This window comes from Camelina sativa, chromosome 11, assembly GCF_000633955.1.
Source record: "Camelina sativa cultivar DH55 chromosome 11, Cs, whole genome shotgun sequence".
NCBI lineage: Eukaryota > Viridiplantae > Streptophyta > Magnoliopsida > Brassicales > Brassicaceae > Camelina > Camelina sativa.
In genome coordinates, this window is record NC_025695.1 from 2,799,167 (window position 1) to 2,813,153 (window position 13,987).

A 13,987-nucleotide genomic window follows, 5' to 3' on the forward strand; every position below is an offset into this window, starting at 1 on the left:
AGAAAAAACTGACTTGAAGACCTCCAATATGCATCCTTGAGTATTGAAAAGAGATGACCAACATTTTTCCAAATCAATAGGAAAATCCGGAGGAGATTGCAAGCGCGGTGGTTGTTCATGAGCTGTTCCCGGAGTGATTACAATTGCAGCATATAAGGCTACAACTAAGACTAAAGAGAAAATAGCTCTTGAATTGTTTCCCATCTCTCTTTTTCTTCTTCCTTTAATTTTTTGCTAACTTCCTTTTGTTTTGATATTTGGATGGTTTGGTTAGGGAAACAGACTATAATTTATAGGATGGAGCTAGAAAGCAAATCAAAATGGTATTAAATTATGTAATTAGTTAGAACAATTAAATGTTTGTAAGTTATATAACATACAAGCAACGGAAGAAATTTAAAAGCTTTGTAAAAATAACTCATGTCCTGTTAATTCTGGTTTGACCAATGAAAGTTCGCTCTGTCAAAAGCATAATATGTTATGGGTACCGTATTACTACTATATACCCCTGATTGTTGTTGCAATTTTGTTCGATGAAAGAAATAAGAAAATGATGTTTGACGGAACATACAATTTCACTATAATTCTTAAAATCAAAATTTGCCATGCAAACAAAATTTTCGCGTTAAAAAAAAATAGTGAAGGCCTAAATGAAACAGTTTACCTTAACGTAGTTTTTATTATTCTCGTAAATATGATCTCTGTGTTATGTAAATGGTATAAAAACAATTTGAAGATTAATGTTGACAAAGTGACAACAACAAAACCTTTATAAAAAAAAAATCTATATATATATATAAAGTTAACTTTGCTCCCTTCTCCTTCCTCCACATCAGCATCTACCTAATCAATTTTTTTTGCATAAAAAAAATTTAATATTCATTCATTGCATATTTATTAATTATAATTAATAATAGTAAAAATAAATAAAAAACGAATTAACTAAAATTAATTAAATTTTAAAACAGTATAAACAATAATATATTTTTTTAGTAAATAATAAAATAATAATATAAATTTGTTTTAGTAATACTGTTATTATTAAAATTATAAGCAAAAAATGATTATATTCCAAAATTTAGAATGAGTTAATGAGTTTTAGAATGTAAGTAAGATTTTAATGCATAGTGGAATAAAAAAACAAGTTATGTAATCGTATTTATAAAAATCTAAACATGAAAATAAAATTGAAGTGAAGCATTAGTTTCTAAGAAACATATACCATAAAGATTTATTATTAAATTTTACTTATAAGAAAGAAAAGATTAATTACTTAACTTTATTTAACTTAAAAGTTTTGATCTAAAACAAATACATTGTAAGGGGCACACAATTTTTTGGGAAAACTATGAAAAAGAAATTTGAAAAAATAATCTATCTAAAAAAAAAAATCAATGGTCAGGAAATATTGGAAAAATGATATGCAAGCCGTTACAAAAAGTGGCATGTGATTTGTGTAGTAGATCTCATAAGGTATATTATCAATTGGAGCTACAATTTTATAACATGATATAAAACATATAACAAATATAATACATATATATATATATATATATATATATATATATATTATCAAATGTTTTTAACCCAAACATTGACAAAAACAACATATTTAAAGTACACTATGTTTTTTTTGAGAACACGAAGTTGGGGTTGCATCACAAAATTAACATATGCAAATAACATATGAGATTTTAGAAAAATATGTAGCTTGGATTAGTGAATAGATATTCATTATGGGGTTTAAATGTTTCATCATTTAAGCATTCTTGACTTAGTCTAAAATTCTATTATGGCTGATGATGCATTTTGACAACCTCATTATAGCGACATAGCAGTAAAACTGTTCATGAAACTTTGTATATTCACATTTAATGTAGGATATCGATATGTTTAAATGGTCTCTATAATTAGGTCAACGATCGACATTGACGTTAGAACTTTTAAAATTATGTTTTGATGAGATATGAATATGGAATAAACTCTTTTAAAGATAAAAGGTCAGAAGACTGTCGACAATATTATTGCAACACTAGAAAATATATGTTATATATAGATTAGTAAAATAAGTACATCATTTATATAGTTTTATCTTTTAATCTTCAAATTTTATTCATATTCAATGATTTTTATTGATAAAAATTTTAACTAAAATTCAACGTAAAATCGCAAATAGATATAACAAAGAAATATTATCTTAAAAATATATATATGTTGTATCACTGAGTAAAGTAAGTTATATATTTATACACAAAAGTTGAAATAATTATATTTGAGTTCAATAATTTTTATTGATAAGAAATATTTTAAATTAAAATCTCGCGCGTGGGCGGGTACAAATTCTAGTTATATATATATGAGAAAGAAGTTGACAACAAATCGAGGAGAAAAAATATCAAGTTCAATGAAGGGAAGAGACATAATTAATAATAGATCATGATCATGGCCCCTGCACAAAAAAGGCTTAGACAAAATATGTACCGGTGGTTTGGAAATCTTTTCCTCAGACAATAGAAACGTCACACCAAATATTTCAAATTTTGTGTGCCTACCTTTTTGCAAAGATATTCGAACCGATGGAAAAATCCAACCTTGTTTTTAACATGTTTAATGTAGGACTTGCAACTCAATTTAGATCAGTCAAGTGATACGATGTGTAGGATATTTCATATTTGTGTTCAAGCACTTGATGCTCTATATTCACCATGTTTTTGTAATCACAAATACCAAAGAGGCCATCCAAATATACAATTTTCTTCTACCTTATCATCCAAATGTACGTACATTTTCATTGATATAGAAATGGATTTAAAATTAAACATGTAAATTTTAACTACTATATATTAATACATTCAGAATGAAAATTTACATCCTCGTATATGAATTAAATCCAAAGAGAAAGCAAATAGTATTGATTTTAATTAATAAGGAAACATCAAACCAATGACGACATATAATATTGACTAGGATTTAAAAAATCAGCTATCCAATAACAGAAATTTTGAATTAATAATTATAACTCACAAACCAATAAACCTCTGCGAATTTTCTTTTAATATTTCATTGTCTTCCTAGTTGCCATTTATGTTTTACAATCTTGTATCTTAATGTTTTCTTTCTCGTCAGCACCATATAAAATGCATGAAATTATAAAGGGTACAAAAGCAACAGTACATGAGATTAGCGACACTCCACCACGGAGTTTATTTTTATTAGAAAGAACATCTTTGACGTCCACAGAACACACGAGATTAGCACCATTTCCTTACATGATTAAAGCTTTCCATTAATCTATTGAAGGAAATGCTTTCTTACAAAGCGTCAATCATCGCAAATTTTTAATAACATTAGTGATAATCCTTTCCTAATCAGTGACTTAATCAGCGTACATGCACATCTATTGTGTCAGACACAGTTGACAAAATTTAGTTTTTCGTAATTTTCTGACTTAGCAAAATTACATTAAACATTATTTTGGTACTAGATTCCACTAATATATTGAAGGATATCAAGACACGCATAGCGTCAATATCTAATCGCACATTCTTTAACCATTGATAAATATATATATATATATATACATGATATACTAACTGCACCAAAGTTTGTTTTGATATCGTACTCAATTTTAATATTTAGATATAGAGATATATAACATTTCTAAAATCATAGATATACAATGTAAGTTTGACAAAAAAAAGATATATAATGTAAGCAAGGCTAATATAACTGATACACAATTTATCGAAATTTCCACTAGAAATTTCATCCATGCATGTATATATTATAGAATTCATTCTACATTACTTTTTTTTTTCTTTTCTTGATAAAGTATAAATATCATTTAGGAAATAAAATATATAGGCTTACAAGAAGCGGTACCTATATTATTCCAAAAAAAAAAGAATAAATAACAAGAACCCATATGCAATGGAGAATTGAAAGAATCTCTCAAATTTGGTTTACAAAAAAAAAAAAAAAAGAATCTCTCGAATTTTAACACAATTTGCATAAGATTTGAGAAATTGCGTCTATGTCGTCTAGCGCAGAGGACACATGTCCGAGACATTTGACAGCTACGCTGATATGTGTTCGTTTGCTTGACAGAGCTTGAGAATGGTTTGCTAGGAATACATGCATTAAGAGGGATTGCAAGATTTTAAGTCTAAATTAGGTAGAATTTAACTCATAGTCATTATTGCTATCATTAAGTTTCATGTAATGTATACAGGATGTAATGGTGGATCTAAGTTGGTAGGCCAAAACACCGAAGCTTGTCGATTCCTCTTTGTCTCGACTAGTATTTATTTTATCTAACCACATTGGTTTTTACATCTTTCAATTAAGGGCTAATAGCAGTAAAAAAACAAAAGGAATCGACAGGTGGTCTGAACTTCTTTCGTCATAAACTGATAAAAGAAATTATTGAATCCAATTCTTAAATGTCATATTGATGTTAAACATTAAATTCATTGAAACACTGAATTCATGAAAACATGTTGGGCTCTGAAATTACTATTGTACTTATCTTTTATAAAACCAAAATTACCATTGTGCCCCCACTTCTGATGGTTATAAAAGAGAACCCTAATTTCTCAACTCCATATCACCTGTCTTTATATCTCTACTAAACAAAAGCTTGATAGAAACAAAATGGAAGATATTAAAAAAAAAATAGTAGATGAAGAAGCAAAAGCTTCTCTAGACATATGGAGGTATGTCTTTGGGTTTGCAGATATCGCAGCTGCAAAGTGTGCCATTGATCTTAAAATACCAGAAGCCATTGAAAACCATCCTTCGTCACATCCCGTGACACTAGCTGAACTCTCCTCCGCCGTCTCCGCCTCTCCCTCACATCTCCGCCGTATAATGAGGTTTCTTGTACACCAAGGACTCTTCAAAGAAGTCCCCATAAAAGATGGTTTAGCCACAGGCTACACTAACACACCACTCTCTCGCCGTATGATGATCACAAAGCGTGACGGCAAGTCGCTGGCTCCTTTTGTTCTCTTCGAAACAAGACCCGAGATGCTCGCCCCATGGTTGAGACTGAGCTCAGTCGTGTCTTCTCCGGTCAACGGGTCAACTCCACCACCGTTTGATGCAGTGCACGGTAAAGACGTGTGGTCGTTCGCGCAGGATAACCCGGGCCTCAGCGAGCTGATCAATGAGGCCATGGCTTGTGATACAAGGCGAGTGGTGCCACGTGTAGCCGGAGCTTGTCACGGCTTGTTAGACGGTGTGGATACAGTGGTTGACGTAGGAGGCGGTACCGGAGAAACGTTGGGAATACTTGTAAAGGAGTTTCCTTGGATCAAAGGATATAATTTTGATCTTCCTCATGTTATTGAAGTGGCTCAGTTTTTGGATGGGGTTACTAATATTGAGGGAGATATGTTTGATTCTATTCCTGCATGCGACGCTGTTTTCATCAAGGTTAGTATATCCTTTCCATACTTTTATCTTCTTTTAACTATTATTCACAAAAAACTAGTGTGTATTCCTTACAACTTTCATCTATTTTCCATCAAAATCAAATTTCATATACACAATTAAAATGAATAGATGTTAAAATTATTAAAACAAAAAATTATAGTTTAATGTTAGAAACATTATCATTCTTTTCTAGCTTCAATATATATAAGCCTCGTACTAATTAAGCTATATATTGATTTGTTTTCTATTTTGTATAATGTTTGTTTTACATTCTATTTTTGTTAACTTAGAAGTGGGTTATACTTTTTCTATTTTTCAACTATCTTCCGTTATATCATAAATAATTTAGACATGACATATGATCTGACACCAAATTAAAGTAGCGAATCAATTAATAGCAAGTAATTAACAAACACTATCAAGTAGTATCAATTATCAACTAGTATCAAATGAATAAAGCAACCACTACTACTTTTCCCAGATAGTCAATACATAAGACGACACATCTTTTATATATAAATTTATAAACAAGGCGAGAAGAGTAGAATCTTCCTTTAAGGATTTGTTTTGCGCTTTTTGTCAAAATCATTTTTAAGTTTTCAGATTTTCCTAAAGTATACAGGATAACACTAATTAGTAGACATTTAACTTTCTGATTGGCTACCGATTGAATTAATGAGTGGTTTTTAAAAAATTTATGTGTGGTTGGAGAGAAAAAAAAGAAAAGAAAGGAAAACACAAAAATACTCTTCAATCATAATTGAATCATATATATATATATATATATATATATAATACGTAAAATGTGATAAATGATGGCAGTGGGTGTTACACGATTGGGGAGACAAAGATTGCATCAAGATATTGAAAAATTGCAAAGAAGCTGTCCCACCAATTGTCGGGAAAGTGTTGATAGTGGAGTCTGTGATCGGAGAGAATAAAAAGACAATGATAGTGGACGAAAGAGATGAGAAGTTAGAGCACGTGAGATTGATGCTTGATATGGTGATGATGGCTCACACAAGCACAGGCAAAGAAAGGACTTTGAAAGAGTGGGACTTTGTTCTTACAGAAGCTGGCTTTGCTCGATACGAGGTTAAGGACATTGATGATGTCCAGTGTCTCATCATCGCGTATCGGTCTTAAAATTGATGATATGAAAGATTGAATCTCACATCTTTACCTTTGAAAAAAAACTCAATAAATTTGTGATTTTTGGTTTAGTAGTACGTGAGAAATGATAACGACGTGTGAATAGTCGACTTGTGTAAGAATAATTATGGCTTGTTTCAGTACCAGCCGTGTTGTTTTGTTATTTGTATCTTCCCTTTCAATGTTTTCTCTCGGTTTTAGCCTGTTTTCTCGGTTTAAGCATGTTTTGGGATAAAACGCTTATAAGTGTTGTCTAAACACTCCAAATTCTGAATTAGGATTCGTTTGAGCGCGCGTGAGACATCCCCCTAAGTTTCCTAGACATTTGACAGCGACGCTGATATGTGTACGTTTGTTGACAAAGCTTGAGAATGCCTTGATGGCAACAATATTGGTATCAAGTATCAACTATTAAGAGGTGTTGCAACTGGTTTCAAGTCTAATCTAATTAAGTTAACTTTTACTCAAAAAAAATTTTGTTAACATAAAGTTTCATGTCATATACAATACAACAAGACGGGATGTTGGATCAAAACGATAGAGTAGAACAAAACAAATTTATTCAGTAAGGGTTTGGATCCAAATTTATCCAAAAAGAAAAACATGAATAATTTAGACATGACACAATCACATAATAGAATCATGGGGTCTCTAGAATCAATTGATGAATAGTTAAAAACCACTATGAGATATCACATAAATAAAGCAACCAATACTAATTTCCCCAGATACTCCTGATCCACTAGTAAAGAAAAAAGTGGGGATATTGCGCAGATCGTCATTATCAAAATGTTTTGTTTTCCTTAAAAAATTGAAGACTTTATAAAAATATGTGGGGAAAGACGTTACACGTACGTGGTCTAATACGTAAAATGTGATTAAATTGAATGGGCGCAGTGGTTGGTGGTTACACGATTGGGGAAACAAAGGTTGCATAAAAGATAGTATTGAAGAAATGAAAAGAAGCTGCCCCACCAAACGTTGGCAAAGTGTTGATAGTGGAGTACTGCGTGGTCGGAGAGAAGAAAAATAGGATGATAATGGAAGAAAGAGATGAGAAGTAAACACGTGAAATTGCAGCTTGACATGGTGATGATGGTTCACTGAAAGCACAGGCAAAGATATTAAAGGACTTTGAAAGAGTGGAACTTTCTTCTTACTAAAGCTGGCTTTGCTCGATATATGACTCATGTAGTTAGGGACTTTGATGATGTTCAGAGTCTTATCATCGCTTATCACTCTTAAAAGGATGATACCAAAGGTTGAACCCTAGCTGAGGAAAAAGCTAATCCAACATTGCCTTTGAATTAAAAAAACGTCAATAAATTTGTGATTATTGACAACAACGCGTGAATAAATTGTGTTGTGCGAGAGAATAAACAAGGCTTGATTCAGTAGTACCAGACGGTGTCGTTTTTATTTGTATCTTTCACATATAAAATCTGATACTACAAATAAACTCGAAAAATTAGGAAACTCGAAAACAATGTACAAGCCCAATAAAAGCCCATTAGGACATAAGAATGAGGGGAGGGGGTGATTACACGCGTCAAGTTATGATTGGATGATCCTAGAATCGCCCCTCTCTTCCGGCGACGGGCTTTACACTGTACACTACTACGCTTCATCTCCTTCTCTCTCTCTCTCCCCGAAGTAGGAAAATTTCACGGCGAGACAATTTGGAATCTTATCTCTTGACATATCTCCGTCGATTCTTTTTTTCAAAGGAAGATGAGTGAGAGTGCGAAGAGGGTCCGATCAAACATTAACGGAGTACATCACCCTGTTGTTGATTTCTGGCGACGAGAGGTCGGTGGTATCTCTTCCCGTAATTTCTCCAATCGCTTCTCCGCCTCCGAGGTTTGTTTCCTCGTACATCGAATCCCCTACACTTCTGATTCTCTCTTCAGTTCGAAAGTTTTGAAATTTGTGGATTTTAGTACTCTTGTCCAATTGAATGAATCGTTACATGTTGAATCATTATTTTCTTATTGTGGTTCTGTATATGTAGAATTTGGTTTTGCGTCTTGAGATATACAAGAAGCTAGAGAAGCACAAAGGGTGTGTGAACACCGTTAGCTTCAATGGTGAAGGAGATGTTCTGATTTCGGGTTCTGATGATTGGCGTGTCGTTCTTTGGGATTGGCAACTTGGGAACGTTAAGCTTTCCTTTCATTCAGGACACGCTAATAACGTATTTCAAGCAAAGTTTATGCCTTTCTCTGATGATCGAACCATTGTTACTTGTGCTGCTGATGGAATGGTAATTTTTCTGATTACATATGTTTTTTTTTATGTTATTGTGTCACATGGTTAGCTTCTTGTTTCTAACTTCTTTCTAAATTTCATAGGTTCGGCGTGCTAACATTCTTGAGGGTGGCAAAGTGAAGACGTCTTTCTTAGGTTTGCATCAAGGAAGAGCTCATAAGCTATGTATTGAGCCAGGAAACCCTCATGTATTCTACACATGTGGTGAAGATGGATTAGTACAACGTGTGAGTTGTAGTAGCTGCATCACTCTTTTTTTGGATTTCTACTTTATAATTCGATTTAAACAAATTGGTTTCTTTCCCCATTTCAGTTTGATCTGAGGACTGAAGCCCCTACAGAACTTTTCACTTGCCAGTCAGTTGATCCTAAGAGGAGGAACATGGAAGCCATCCATCTAAACGCAATTGCGATTGACCCGAGAAATTCTAACCTCCTTGTTGTTGGGGGAATGAACGAGTACGCTCGTCTTTATGATATCCGTAGAATTCAGGGTGGCGGTTTAAACGGTTCAACCCCTGCTGCTGATCACTTTTGCCCTCCACATCTTATTGGCAATGATGATGTTGGAATAACGGGTTTGGCTTTCTCAGAGCAAAGCGAGCTTCTTGTTTCATACAATGACGAATTCATATATCTTTTCACACCCGATATGGGATTAGGGTCTAACCCTATCCCAGCCTCCTCCAAGAGTAGTGTATCAAAATCAGAATCAGCGTCTTCCTCGAAAGATGAGAACGAACACTCAGTTCCTATGGTTTATAAGGGTCACAAGAACTCTGAGACGGTTAAGGGTGTGACTTTTTTTGGACCTCGGTCTGAATATGTGGTTAGTGGGTCAGACTGTGGGCGGATATTTACTTGGAGGAAAAAAACTGGGGAGCTAATCCGTGTTATGGAAGGAGATAGGGATGTAGTTAACTGTATTGAGCCTCATCCGCATATTCCTGTGCTTGCCAGTAGTGGAATTGAAAGTGACATCAAGGTGTGGACGTCAAAGGCAGCTGAAAGAGCTATATTACCTGAAAACATCGAACTGGTATGCTTTATTGTTGCATTAATTCACATTATGATTGTTTAGTTTATCCCCCTTCGTGCTAGAGAACCTTCTCTAATCAGTGAAACAGATAAGGTGCAATACTCTGATTGATTGGGGAGAGATAGGACTTCATTTTAGGACTATATATAGGCTACCTGAATTGTGTGTGTTTTAATGCATGTAGAGGTGGTGGATCGTTATATTTATCTGATTAGCATATTTTTTTTTTTGCTTGAAAATTTGAAATTGATAACATAACACCAAACTAATTTGGCTACTGCTGCTATGTTTGAAAAATATCCAGTTACCGAGTCGCATTCGTCGGTTAATATCCTTTCTTAGCTCCCCTGAATATGAAGACAATTTATTTGGTTATGGAATGGATATTATTATTGATGGGAACGAGGGGGAAGATGAATCTATTGATGATGCTGAGGATAATGATGATGATGATGATGATTCAGATTATAGTATTGGACTTGATGATAATGATTCTGATGATGACATGGATAGTGATGATGATGATATGGATAGTGATGATGAATGTTTTAATGAAATTGATAACAATGGTGGTAGTGAGACAAATGTTGTTGATAGTGTTAGTGGCAGTCATCAAGATGATGATGATGATGATGTTTGAAATTTGTGTGTTCCAGCCCAAGCGAACGCCTAGGAGATGGATGTACCGTGTATCTACACGGCGGGAACTGTTGTCTCAACTCTTCGCGATGCAAAGCCGAAGAAGCAGTAGTAGTCCAGAGAGAGAAGGAGAACCATCCCGTGGAAGAGCACTTCTTGATCTTATCCGCACCTTCAATTATGAGAGCAGCGATGAGAATGCAACTGATGATGACGATGGTAATAGCCATGAGGACTTCTTCTCTTAAAAACTACTTTGGAAATGAAATTTGTAAATATATGTTTCAGTCCCTTTAGAAACCAAACAAATGCACTCTTTTTTGTTTTTTTGTTCTTCATCGTTAAATAAAGTTGCAACGTCATAAAAAATTAGCGGTTAATTTCTGATAATTCATAATTTTATTAAAAACTCTAAAAATAGATTAATGACGTCATTGTTAACTGGTTTTTACGAGCACCGAACATTTTCCCGCGAGAAAACGAAGATGCAAAAGACGACGACGACGACGGCGTCGCCGACGAGAGACAAATTTGCTTGAATCTTCAATTTTCCAGTAATTTGATGGCTGCGACGACTCTTCTATCTCGATGCTACCGTATCTTCAATAGCAGCGAAGCGTGCAAGTGTGTTTCTTCTGAGAATCACCAGACAACGGGGAAGCAAAATGGTAATCGTAATCTCGAATTCGACTATAGACTCTCGAAACCAACCCGGGTAGGTCTTCGGAAACGATCCCAGCAGGTCAATGATCCTGCGCTCACTCGCGCTTTACGTGGGTTTGCTGATTCAGGTCTCATGGATGATGCACTCCAACTGTTCGATGAAATGAACAAAGCTGATGCTTTCGTTTGGAATGTGATGATTAGAGGTTACACTAGCTTTGGGTTTTACATTGAAGCGGTTCAATTCTATTGCAGAATGGTTTTTGCAGGAATCAAAGCTGATTCTTTTACTTATCCTTTCGTGATTAAGTCTGTGACTGGGATTTCGTCGTTAGAAGATGGGAAGAAGATTCACGCGATGGTGATCAAGCTTGGGTTTGTTTTAGATGTTTATGTATGTAATTCTCTTATATCAATGTACATGAAGCTTGGGTGTGCTTGGGATGCAGAGAAAGTGTTCGAAGAAATGCTTGAGAGAGACATTGTTTCGTGGAACTCTATGATTTCTGGATATCTTGCACTTGAAGATGGCTCTCGATCGTTGATGCTGTTTAAAGAAATGTTGATATGTGGATTTAAACCGGATAGGTTCAGTATTATGAGCGCTTTAGGTGCTTGTTGTTCTCATTTGTATAGTGCAAAAATGGGAAAGGAGATACATTGCCATGCTCTTCGAAGTGGGATTAAAACGGGTGATGTTATGGTATTGGCATCAGTTCTTGACATGTACAGTAAATACGGTGAAGTGAATTATGCAGAGAGGATATTTAATAGTATGGTCCAGAGGAACATCGTAGCTTGGAACGTTATGGTAGGGTGTTATGCTAGAAATGGACGAGTCATTGATGCTTTTCTCTGTTTTCAGAAGATTTCAGAGCAAAATGGGTTGCAGCCAGATGTTATTACATTGATAAATCTACTTCCTGCTTGTGGGATCTTGGAGGGTCGAACGATTCATGGGTATGCAATAAGGAGAGGCTTTTTTCCTCATTTAGTATTGGAAACTGCTCTGATTGATATGTATGGAGAATGTGGGCAGTTAAAATCAGCTGAGGTTATATTTGATCGAATGGCTGAAAAGAATTTGGTCTCATGGAACTCGATTATTGCTGCTTATGTGCAGAATGGGAAGAACTATTCAGCCTTGGAGCTATTTCAAGAGCTCTGGGATTCATCACTTGTACCTGATTCCACAACAATTGCTAGTATTCTACCAGCTTATGCAGAATGTTTATCTTTGAGTGAAGGTAGACAAATTCATGCTTATATTGTTAAGTCCAGATACGTGTCAAACACCATCATCCTGAATTCGCTGGTTCACATGTATGCCATGTGTGGTGACCTTGAGGATGCAAGAAAATGTTTCAACCACGTCTTGGTAAAGGACGTTGTTTCATGGAATAGCATCATCATGGCTTATGCAGTACACGGTTTTGGGAGAATTTCGGTTTGCTTATTCTCAGAGATGAATTCTTCTAAAGTAAATCCAAACAAGAGCACTTTTGCTTCACTACTAGCAGCATGTAGCGTTACTGGTATGGTTGATGAAGGATGGGAATATTTTGAGATGATGAAAAGAGAATACGGGATTGATCCTGGAATAGAGCATTATGGGTACATGATGGATCTCATTGGCCGTACAGGAAACTTCAACGCAGCCAAGAGATTCATTGAAGAAATGCCATTTGTGCCAACAGCTAGGATTTGGGGATCTTTGTTAAATGCAAGCAGAAACCACATTGACATAAACGTAGCTGAATTCGCTGCAGAACAGATATTTAAGATGGAACACGATAACACAGGATGTTATGTCTTGCTTTTGACCATGTATGCAGAAGCTGGAAGATGGAAAGATGTAAATAGGATTAAGCTTCTCATGGAGAGACATGACATATCCAGAACACCAAGTCGCAGTACTGTTGAGACGAAGAGCAAAACTCATGTGTTCACAAATGGAGACAGATCCCACGTTGAGACACACAAGATCTATGAAGTCTTAGATATTGTGACAAGGATGATTGAAGAAGAAGAAGACACTTATGTTTACTGTGTCTCAAAGTTGAGACCAGAGACTCTAGTTAAGAGCATAAGCAATTCACCAAGAAGACATTCGGTAAGGCTCGCCACATGTTTTGGTTTGATCTCTACGGAAACAGGCAGAACAGTTATGGTGAGGAATAACACGAGAATCTGCAGAAAATGTCATGAATTCTTGGAAAAGGCGTCGAAAATGACGAGAAGAGAGATCGTTGTGGGAGATTCCAAGATTTTTCATAACTTCTCCAATGGTCGCTGCTCGTGTGGGAATTACTGGTAACACAGGTGCTAAAGTAGGTGTTATCCAACAAATGTAAAAAGAAGAAAACATGTTTTGGCAAATTATATGGAAAAAGATTTCCTCTTATTGCTAAAACAGAGCAAAAGCTGAGAAACAATAGAGATAATTATAAAACATAACAAAATATTAGACATATACACACAGTTTGATCCTGATAAAAGCTGAGAAGAAATCAAAAATTAAGTATGTGAAAGAATCTTGTATTAGTCTCTGTGTTAATTAACATTTACATGTTGTACAAAAAGTTTGTAGGCACAGTGACCTATTAGATGTTAAGAATCGAGACTGTATTTAATCAATGATTTAGAGAGTGACTCAATCCCATCTTCAGTATCTAGAATGCATGACTCTAAGATCTGCACATCCTCCAGCTTCAAAGACTTTTCAGATTGGAACTCAGAATCGATCCTTGTCAATTCATTTGCTTGTGCTTCACATGTAAATTTGTTCTG

At 34.8% G+C, this 13,987-nt stretch overlaps 3 protein-coding genes across 4 annotated transcripts; all 3 read left to right on the forward strand.

Annotated features, from left to right (window-relative positions):
- On the forward strand, positions 4,605 to 6,793 carry LOC104721269 ((RS)-norcoclaurine 6-O-methyltransferase-like). Its single transcript, XM_010439212.2, has 2 exons — positions 4,605 to 5,436; positions 6,259 to 6,793. Exons 1-2 carry the CDS (start codon positions 4,654 to 4,656, stop codon positions 6,580 to 6,582), a joined length of 1,107 nt encoding a protein of 368 aa, XP_010437514.1. The 5' UTR covers positions 4,605 to 4,653; the 3' UTR covers positions 6,583 to 6,793.
- Positions 8,178 to 10,908, forward strand: LOC104721271 (DDB1- and CUL4-associated factor 8-like). Of its 2 annotated transcripts, none has more exons than XM_010439214.2 (5): positions 8,178 to 8,448; positions 8,600 to 8,851; positions 8,940 to 9,083; positions 9,170 to 9,895; positions 10,200 to 10,545. In XM_010439214.2, the coding sequence occupies exons 1-5, from the start codon at positions 8,320 to 8,322 to the stop codon at positions 10,533 to 10,535; spliced, it is 1,587 nt and encodes a 528-aa protein (XP_010437516.1). In that variant the 5' UTR covers positions 8,178 to 8,319; the 3' UTR covers positions 10,536 to 10,545. The 2 variants fall into 2 exon arrangements, with proteins under 2 accessions (XP_010437516.1, XP_010437517.1); XM_010439215.2 differs by lacking the exon at positions 10,200 to 10,545 and adding an exon at positions 10,552 to 10,908 and having other exon boundaries at positions 8,181 to 8,448.
- LOC104721270 (pentatricopeptide repeat-containing protein At4g35130, chloroplastic-like) lies at positions 10,938 to 13,654 on the forward strand. The gene has a single exon (XM_010439213.2). The coding sequence runs from the start codon at positions 11,097 to 11,099 to the stop codon at positions 13,512 to 13,514; it is 2,418 nt and encodes an 805-aa protein (XP_010437515.1). The 5' UTR covers positions 10,938 to 11,096; the 3' UTR covers positions 13,515 to 13,654.